This window comes from Raphanus sativus, chromosome 1 (assembly GCF_000801105.2).
Source record: "Raphanus sativus cultivar WK10039 chromosome 1, ASM80110v3, whole genome shotgun sequence".
Taxonomy (NCBI): domain Eukaryota; kingdom Viridiplantae; phylum Streptophyta; class Magnoliopsida; order Brassicales; family Brassicaceae; genus Raphanus; species Raphanus sativus.
Genome location: NC_079511.1, coordinates 24149244 through 24159882, shown reverse-complemented (window position 1 = coordinate 24159882; position 10639 = coordinate 24149244). Strand labels below are relative to the sequence as shown.

The 10639-nt window shown below is 30.0% G+C and overlaps 1 protein-coding gene and 1 long non-coding RNA gene across 2 annotated transcripts; one reads left to right on the top strand and one right to left on the bottom strand.

Annotated features, from left to right (window-relative positions):
* Window positions 1-784: 784 nt before the first annotated feature.
* On the bottom strand, window positions 785-2149 carry LOC108831899 (uncharacterized). The gene is made up of 2 exons (XR_001946437.2): window positions 1726-2149; window positions 785-1146 (listed from the first exon to the last, which is right to left on the bottom strand). It is a non-coding gene; the product is annotated as an uncharacterized LOC108831899 (long non-coding RNA).
* Window positions 2150-5844: 3695 nt separating this feature from the next.
* Window positions 5845-7915, top strand: LOC108854335 (exocyst complex component EXO70B1-like). The gene has a single exon (XM_018627869.2). The coding sequence runs from the start codon at window positions 5845-5847 to the stop codon at window positions 7723-7725; it is 1881 nt and encodes a 626-aa protein (XP_018483371.2). The 3' UTR covers window positions 7726-7915.
* The last annotated feature ends 2724 nt before the right edge of the window (window positions 7916-10639 follow it).

Genomic DNA, 10639 nt, shown 5'->3' with positions numbered 1-10639 from the left:
CACACTATACAAACAACATATTTATGCTTTCTGATTTTAGCTAGACTCCGGTTTCGATCCATCCTACTTGACGGTTCGAGACATATTCAATATCTTATCCATTGACAAATTTCATGAACTCTTTCATCAGTTTAGACTATTCACGTCATGTCAAATGCTAGTTACGCAACTTATACGTGTTATGGCATATTCATGTTATTTGTTTGTTTTAAAAAATGTTAATTGTTTTTTTTCTTGACAAAAAAATGTTATTTGTTTGTGTTGAAAAACTAACCGGTGACTGGAAGTGGTTGCTGGTGAGAAGGTATAGCAGATTCGATAAGGCAAGGAAGGACGCAAAGAAACAGAAGCACAATGAGTACTTGACTTAACTGTGAAGAACCCATGTCTCTATTCTCTCTATATCTTTATCTCTTCCTTCACCGATAGAAGTCTTTATATAGCGATGGATCTAACAAAGACGACTAAAACTAGAGATAGAGATATCCAAAATGAATAAGTATCATTCTTCTTCTCCACTCAATTTAATTATTGCCCCTCTTGTTATCCCAGCGATCCTTTTTTGTCGCCATCTATGACATTTCTTATTTATTTAATTATTTGTTCTCGAAGCCAGCCAAATTGGGTTTGAATTATTAAGACAAGTAGAGACATCTCATGGTGTGATAAACCCAACGAAAAGAAAACACACCTAGAAATGGTAGTAGGATTCGAGATCAAACATATGGTCAAGAGATGCAAATTTGATTTCTTATAACAGTTAACAAGTCTCCAAGTCAAGTACTTGAGGTAAACCAACACTTTTATAATATCCATTTTAGTTTATACAAAATGGAGAAATTAAAAAGTTGACTTTGGAGAACAGAAATTTAAGAACACACACACATTCACATGCATAATATACCAACACATACCATATACTGATCATATACATAATATCGAAAGAAATTAAAAGCTTGACTTCTGAGCTCAGAGCTACACATTACATTAATATATAAGGGACCCAGGCCATAAATATATAAACAATGTACACCACTAGATGTCCACGGGTTTAGATGTAGAGCTAAGGGGCTGGAGTGCTACCACCACCGCCAGGTCCACTTCTTGATGGTCCTGTAAATATCCCTCTATCCATCAACCTTCTCCCTACAATTCATATATATTTAACTATATAAATGAAAGGTATGTGAGCTGACAAAAAAAATGAAAGGTTTGTGAATAATTCAGTTTTAAACGACGATAAAAGGCAGTAAATTACTATAGACGAACTATGTTAACGATAAAAGGCAATAAATTACTATAGACGAACTATGTTAACGAACCGGATTTTTATAAAAAAAAATTGAAAAAAAAAATCCGAGGGAGAAAATATAAGAAGATATATATTATATTATAGATTTGTGCCACATTATCTTATCACCACCACTTTGTACTTATGTTGCGGTGGTGGTGGTGGTACTTCTAGTGGCCTAGGTAGACGGCCACAGTACTTTATTTATACACATAATACAAAAAAGAAGTTTTATTCTTTCTTATTTCAGCTAAACTACCATTTCGATCCACCCCACTTAACGTTTTGAGACCTATTCAACATCTCATCCATAGACAAAATTCATGAACTGAAATGGCAGGTACGCAACTTATATGTGTTATAGTTTTTTTTTTTGACTAAATTAGTATGTGTTATAGTTTATCAATGTTATTTATTTGTATTGAAACACTTACCGATGACTGAAAGTGGTTGTTGATGAGAAGGTATAGCAGATTCGGCAAAGCAAAATATGACGCAAAGAAGCAGAAGCACAATGAAAGCTTGACTTAGCTGTGCCTGTGAAGAACTCATCTCTCATCTCTTTTTTTTTCTCTCTCTTTTTGTCTCTTCCTTCACCAATAAAAGTCTTTATATATAACGATGGATCGGAGAGATGAAAAGTATAAGAAATCATATATATAATGAGACATTTTTTTCTGTTCTTAAGGTGTCCACGTCAGATTTTAATAAATGTTTGTGAGATTTATTTTTATATTTTTGTTTTAAATAATATGTATTCATATGAATCCCCTAGACTATATTTGAGAAGTGATTTTTTAAATTTTGCTTAAATGTTATTTCTACAAAGACTTTCACAAAAAAATATGACATGGCACACTTAATAGATGACATGGCTTGTCAATAAGATGACATGGCCGATTAAAAACTTAAAACTCTAAAATTATCGTATCCCCTAAAATTGTTTCTACCGGATTTCTACGGGATATATATGTGTCTTGCATAAAGAAAAATTTTCATCGCTAATTCAAAAAAGGATAGCAACTGCAACCGTCCAAATATGTATGGTCGATTCAAAAAGAATATTTCATTTGCATATTTTTTTGTATTGAGAACTCGTGATCCATTTTTGCTTTAGCTTTTTAAGTTTTACTATATTTTGTTTTCTCTGAAGGATTTGTACACATGGGAGCATGAATCATCATCAAAACAAAAGACTGTCACGTTTTTGTATGTTGGTGTAAGTGATTTTTTATGTGTTAATTTTTTCATTTACTTTGCTTTTTTCTGTACCTAAAAAATCTAACCTATTTGATAAAATATATTTCAAGATTCCAACAAAATTGATGATTTTAACACTGATAACATTTACAGAAAGAGAAAAACCACCGGTCAAATTTTTTGATCAGCAACTTAGTTCTAAGTTTATTTGCTGGATAGAGACTAACAAGTTATATTATATCCGTGTAAATCTCTCAAGTCTTCAGAGTGCTGGGCCAAAAAAATATTTGTTGGGATCCGACAGAAAAAGCATGGAAACCAAAAAAAAAAAAAAATTGGAAACAGAAGAGTATTATCAATATTATGCTTTTAATGATAAAAAATATAATTTTATCAATAAACAAGTAATTTAATTTTTAAATACAATTTAAATTTATTTATTAAAAAATAATTTAAATTTAAAATTGTTTGCTGCACATGGTGCAGGAAAACACCTAGTATCACTAAATATCACTTAGTGCAGTGTTATGTATCATTAAAGAATCTCACAACCCGGGTTCGAATAGAGAACATGTGTGTTTTGTATTTTTTATGATTAAATTTAATGAAAGGCAATTATGATTTTTACAAGTCGTCTTCTTCTTTAGACTTTTAGACTTTCTACAATATTGACTCCAACATCTCATGATTTTTCAAGAGTTATACATCTTTCTTCGTTTTTGTCATTTTCATGAAAACTTCATGAATTTTTAAATATACTATTCGATTATAGGATGAAATGAATGAAAAATTAAGTTTTTAAGAATTTCAGTTTTTAGACTGAGTCAGTTTAAATCGTCATCGTTGGTGTCCGAATTACATTTTTCCGGTGATTTTACGGCCCTCGACAGTGAGTTTTCGAACGTGATTATGTAATGAATTAATGATTGTTGGGTCATTTTAAATTAACTTGCGGCCTATGACACTCAGTTTCTATATAACCTTTAAAACGTGAGGCTGATGCGTCAGACATACCCAAAAAGCTTCCTAATTGTCTATTCTTTTGCACTGTCTCTGAATATGGCATAGGATTCTCCCACTTTGTCGCTTAATTCTCACATCCAATGATAAACCATTACACTCTAAATTGCTCTATTCAGTGTCACATATCATTGAAATTCCTTAAATTGATATAATTTCATAGTTCTACTGAAAACTTGATTAGTATAACTTTTCTATGTTCTTTGTTCTACTTTCTGAAGTTGTCCGCTGAGACCTGTACGCCATGGAGGGATTTACTAATTTCTCATACTTCAAATTTGAATTAAAACACATTGGTAGTTTCAAAGAGGAGGCGAACAAAATTGTTTATACAGCTGATAACTACAGGAAAAACCAATGAAAAAGAAACACAACTTTTTGGACGGACCGAGAGAGTTCGCATATATCTGAGAGGAGCTCATGGAGATTTATTTTTTATTTCTGTTAAAAAATCTCGCCTTGACTATTTTTCTGGGTATGTATATATTATTGCGCTATGCTTAATAAAGAGTTTTACTATTGTGTGGGGTTTCTAAATTGAGATAGATTATTATTTTCTTATATTTACACAGGTTGTGGATTTACTGGATAGCTAATGAAGATGTCAATTAGTCAGCGTATCAGATGTTGAATTTGAGTGGATATATGGTCTATATCTGACATATTCTTGAAGAAGATGTTGCTAAATGTCGAATTCATGAACACAAATCGAAAATTCTTTTAGACATTCACGACCCCACACTTGCGCGGAACTATATCCCTAGTACTATCAAACTAGAGAAAAAGATATAAAAAAGTGATTTTTCTACTCCACTCAATTCAATTATTGCTCCTCTTGATATCTCTCAGTGACATTTTATCTTTTGTCGCCATCAATGAATGGTATCTCCAGTATTTATTTAGCAAACCTAATTGGCTTTGAATAAGTGGAGACATCTCATGGTATAAGATAGACCAAACGATCTAGTTTGATGTCATTACATTGCATTTACGTTATTGTCAGAAGGGGTTTAGATTTTCGGGTATTACGGTATACATGTATAGAACCCATTCGAGTATTTATGTATTTCGGATCGAGTTCGGGTATTTCTAATTTGGTTTCAGCTAATTTGGATCGGATTTTCGGATATTTAAATTTTAAAAGGAAAAAAAAAATTCATTTCTTAAATTTCTTGTATTTAAAAATATAATTTTCACTTAACTGATTTTTATTTTTAATAGATTAAATGATTAACTGATTTTGAAATAACATTTCAAAAGTAAGAAGACACTGATCTGGTTTTTGTTTTTAAAATTTAGATGTAATTTTTGTTAACGCATGAAACAAAAAGTTTGGCATATATTTGAAGTGAATATCAAATTATTTTATGCATAATTATATGTATATTACATGAATTTAAAGTGTGTAACATCCATTTATAGATATTTTAAATAAAATGAAAGATGTAAACTAGAAATACAAGGTAAGTATACATGTGTTCAGTTATCTTCAAATATCTATTCAGGTTTGGATATTTTCCATTTGGGTTTAGATATTCATTATTTTCTAATTCAATACCCATTCGAATATTTTGTTACTTTGGTTCAAATTTTGGTTCGAGTTTTCGAGATCGGGTTCGAATACGGCTTCGAGGTAAATGCCCAGGCCTAACTAATAGTAAGCCTATTAGGCCTAATTCGGTGATGGGACAGGCCCGTAAAATGTCAATATTTCTATCTAAGGCCCGTAACATGTCAATCTTTCTATCCAACTTTCATCTACCCCAAATTAGCCTACCCCAAATCCAGCGAAGCCTCTCATTTTGTGCGTCTCTCTCTTATCATTGTTTCTTGGAGTCTACGCGAAGACTGAGCTAAACCCACAAAAGAAACGACTGATCCCTATGTTTCCACGAAATTTATTCATTTCCAGAAAAAGGCATTTCGGGTATAAGTATTCTTTTATAGCATTCTCGTTTTGTAGTTTTCATAATTAAAAGTTTATATTTTTTTACTTTAAATACATAAATGCAACAAAGAAAAAACAAATTCATTCGACTTTAAGAGAAAGTTACAGATGATCAAACTCCAGAAAACAGGAAGAAACTGTCTTTAGCATAAGATAAAGATGGTTGAGCTGACTATAACAAATAAAACAAGACATAGATTTTGCTTTAAGTTAGTGATTAAATGTTAACACTTCTTGTACTTTTTAAAACCAAATCTTGATGCTATGGTTTATCTAAAGAACACTTGATCTGGTGGGTTTGGTAAGACATTTTGTTTATCTACCAGAGGATTGTTATAAATCCCATAATAAAAGAGTTGTTGAAGCATTTAGTAAGTAACAGACAATGGCTGAAACAAAGAGCCTAGATAGACTTAAAACAATGAGAAGTTTATTAAAGAGTGAGATGCAGAAATCAAAAACCGTTACATTGGTTTTAGAAAAGACAGGATCTAAGCTTGAAGAGATCAACACCAAGCTTTTGTCTTTAGAAGCCGATGTTAAGGTAGACAAATGGAGATCTTCTCCTTTCTCTGATCATATCCGTTACACCCTTGTTCCTATATCCGCTGCTCTGAGAGTCTATGCTTCTGTTCAAGAACTCGAGAGATCTCTCGTGTCCTGTAATGATGTTCTTGGTTATGTTTCTGATGTTAAACGTCTTGGAGAAGCGTTGAAGCTTCTTTCAAGCAGCTGTGTTCTTGCTCTTAACTGGCTTGAAGAGTCAATCAAGTGCCTGTCCGAAAATGGAATGCCTGAAGATCATCCTTTCGGTTTACGGTTGAAGACTTCGACAGAGCTTCTGCGGGAACTGCAAATGACGGAGGCTCGTGCTTATCTAAGAGGAGGGAGTCTTCACACAGCGTTGGAGAATCTTGAAACAGAACTAGAGCTGATTCTCCATGAGAATGAGGTTTTGTCTGAATCCAACTTGAGAGACTTGCAGGCAATCATCAAGAGATTAGATGCTCACACGCGGTTAACAAACGGTGTGCATGTTTACATCAAGAACCGCACAAGGGTCATGCAGAAACAATTTGAGAATGATTATTACCAGAGAACAATCCCAGAAGCTGATAATGTGCATGACATTGAAGGTCATATAGATCAATGGAGAGTGGATATGGAGATAGCTGTGAAAGAGATCTACGAGTTTGAGAATAACCTCTGTTATGAAGTGTTCGAAGATGTGGGAGAAGAAGATGATGTTCCATTGCATTGCTTTGGATCAATAGCTTCAGACTCCCGGATGCTTCAGCTTCTGAGATTTGGATCAAGAATCAGCAAATGCAAGAAAGGTCCACCAAAACTGCTTAAACTCTTGGAATGTTTCTCTACAATGGACAGTGTTAGAAACGAGTTTAACCGGTTGTTTAGAGGAGATGAGTGTTCAGAGATACGTAGAGAAACAAGGGAGCTAATCAGCAATCTAGTTAAAGGTGTCTGCGAGATCTTTTGGGAGTTACCTTGTCAGGTGGAGCTTCAGAGACCAAACTGTCCTCTTCTTGATGGTGGTGTCCCTAAGCTTGTGAATGTTGTGACTGAGTACTGCAACAAGCTACTTGGAGACAAGAACAAGCCTGTCTTGTCCAAGATTCTTGAGATTGATTTGGGATGGAAGAATGAAAAGTATCAAGAAGAGATACTCATAGGTCACATGTACAACATACTGAGAGAGATTGCCTTGAACTTGGATGCATGGTCTAGTTCCAACAATGAAACAGCTATTTCTTACATCTTTATGATGAACAATCATAACCACTTCTGTGGTCTGAGAGAGACTCATCTCGGGCTAATGATGGGAGAGTCTTGGTTAAACGCACACGAGCAGTACAGAGACTACTACGCAGCATTGTATGTTAAAGAAAGTTGGGGGAAGCTCTTGTCTCTACTCAACAACAAAGCTCAAACCATGAAGAGAACATTACAAGCCTTTGCTAAAGGGTTTGATGAGATGTACAGAAAGCAATCAAACTGGGTTGTGGAGGATGAAAAGCTGAGATGGAAGATACGTGAAGCCATGATAAGAACGGTTGTGCCGAGATACAAGAGTTACCTACAAAGTTATATAATGCTTCTTGTGGAAGATGATTATCATAAAAGTCCTGGTAAGGACTTGAACTATACTCCAAAGGGTTTAGAGATGAAGCTAAAGACAATGTTTAAAAGCAAAGAAGAAAGAGAGAAGATATACAAGTATTCCGACTTTGATGGATATAGGGATTAGTCAGAATCTCACTTGACATAAGAAGTAGCTATTAGCCATATGATATTTAGACACAGAAACTACACTTATTCATGGTGAAAACAGATTAGCTTTAGCCTTACTTCAAGAAGCATGCAGTGAGATACAAAAGGTGTACACTTGTTTGTACTTTGGAGATGATGCAAATGAAAACAGGTTAGCTTTACCCTTACTTCAAGAAGCATGTAGTGCCATACAAAAGGTGTACACTTGTTTGTATATCTACACATCAACTATATATACAGTACTATTGTTTCTCTATTCTATTGAAACAACAACATAACATATTGATACATGTGTAGTCTAACTATTTTAATACAATTATTAAAACCTCTTATTAATCATTTAAGAAAAATATTATACAAATAAAAACATAAATTTAACTAAACAGCACAAATATAAAAATTAATTTTCTAAAAATATGTAAAACAAAAAATATACCCACTCTTTTAAGGATATGTCAGAATCTAGTTATATCATAAAATGACAATATTAATGTGGGTGGTTGGTTGAGATATATCTCTCTTCTTGAGTTTCATTTAGTTATAAATCATTAAACTTTAGGATATGTCATGATGTAAATTTTTTTTTTGGACAACATGATGTAAATTTATTTATAAACGTTAAAGCATACATCAATTTTTACTAATTTATATCAATCATGATTTAACTTTATTTTTAAAAATGTATCAAAAAAGAAGAAGATTTTTTTCTTAAATATATTATGCAAAATCAGACATCTTATTATTTACATGTAAAATCTTTAAAATAGAAAAATAATCATTAACATCAAATAAATTAGAGAATTGTTGGTGAAATTTATTGCAGTTAGATATTTCATTTTATTGCTGACAAAAAAATATATTAAATTTTATTATAATTTGAGTTTTTAGATAACTTTTATTTAATTTTGAGTAATTTGACAAAACTATTGGTTTTTAAATAACATAAATTTTATTTACACATCACATTAAATAATAGTAAACTTTGACAATTTATATTTTGTTATTCATTTAAATTATTTTATATATAATGATATTTCACATGTTTTATTTTAAAACATTTATAGTCAAAAAATTACAGCTAAAGCTAACAACAAAATTCTCAGCAAAAAAAAAAACTTTTACAGAAATCAATTTACATCTACAGAACTCAAATACAATAAACGTTTACAACTAACTTTTTTTTATAGTCATAGTCTAATCTATCAGGGGAAATTTTCATTCTACCACAAGTTTGATACCACTTTTCAAATTTATCATGAATGACTATTTTCACAAATACCTTAAATATTTGTTAAAATAACACTATCTAATTTTTAAAATGTTTATAGAATATTTATAAACTCAATTTCAATCCTTTAATACTAAACCCTAAACAATAATTTATATGGTCTTATTAATTTATATATTAATAATTTTTATATAAATTATCATATAAAATTAATATATAATATATAATATTTTTATTTCTAAATATTATAGATAAATTTATATTTATTAATATTAATTATGTTATTTCTGTTGAAAATTTATATTAGTAGTATGTTCAAACATTTTATAAAGTCATCTCTCTCCTTTCTCTTAATAGTATGTCCAAACATTTTATAAAGTCCAAACTTTATTTTTTAAATAATTTTATATATAATGATATTTCACATGTTTTATATAAATTAATATATCAATTTCAACTCATGTTAATAGTATACTGCATAAGTTATATGGTCTTATTAATTTATATATTAATAATTTTTATATAAATTATCATATAAAATTAATATTTAATATATAATATTTTTATTTCTAAATATTATAGATAAATTTATATTTATTAATATTAATTATGTTATTTCTGTTGAAAATTTATATTTTAATAAAACATTTTATTAATTAATATTGTTGTAGTATGTTTATGTATGTGGTAGTTATTTACAAAAGTTTTATGAGTTAGTTATGAAAAATATAAGGATCAAAGTATAAAATAAAAATAGTTTTGAAGTTAAGTTTAAAGTTTTGATTTTGGAAAAAACACTTTTAAAATTCAAATATAGAATTGTAGAAATTTCATAATAAAGTGTCTTTTTGGAGATGATCTTAGTGATTCATCTATTCTATTAAAACAAAAGTATTAAATAATATTTTCTTAAATTTAAATGTTTTCGTACAACTTTCATTTTTCTTTTTTAACACATTATAACCACTTTATTTATTATTTTTTTTCAAATAATTTGACATCATTTATTACAAAATTAAAAACATAAATTACATACTTAGGGTTTTATTATATATTTTTACATTTCTTTTTTTTTTCATTATTCCTACCTATTGCATTAATTAAATATAATATAATAACTTGACATTATTTATTTTACATATTAACCATAATAATTCCACAACTTTAAATGAATTAGTTCGTGACAAAAATTTAAAATATTTAACAAAAAATAATTTAATTTATTTACGTAATCAATAAGCATGTACATTCAGGTATGCATTCAGGTAGGAGTTTTCATTCAGGTCCTCTCGAATCTGGATGACTTTGGTTCTGATGTATAAGAATATAAAAATATCTAAATAACAAATGTATATGAAATAGTGTGGATATTTGTACTAAATAACCATATTATTCGGTTCAGTTTAGATTTTTTGAATATGATTAGTTATATGACGATACATATAAAATGTACAACACTAATTATGAAAAATAAATATTAATGTAAAAATATAAAACCAATATCTAGGCGGACAGACGTGGATAAAGAATTAGTTGTATTTAAAAAGAAGTCAAAACTAAGTAATTATGCATACAATCTAATCAAATTTAAGAGTATTAATAATTGATATATATATATATATATATATATATATATATATATATATATATATATACTACCATC

Bases quoted from the DNA above. Each gene is read 5' to 3' on its own strand.
- LOC108854335 (XM_018627869.2), top strand. From the start codon at position 5,845: ATGGCTGAAACAAAGAGCCTAGATAGACTTAAAACAATGAGAAGTTTA.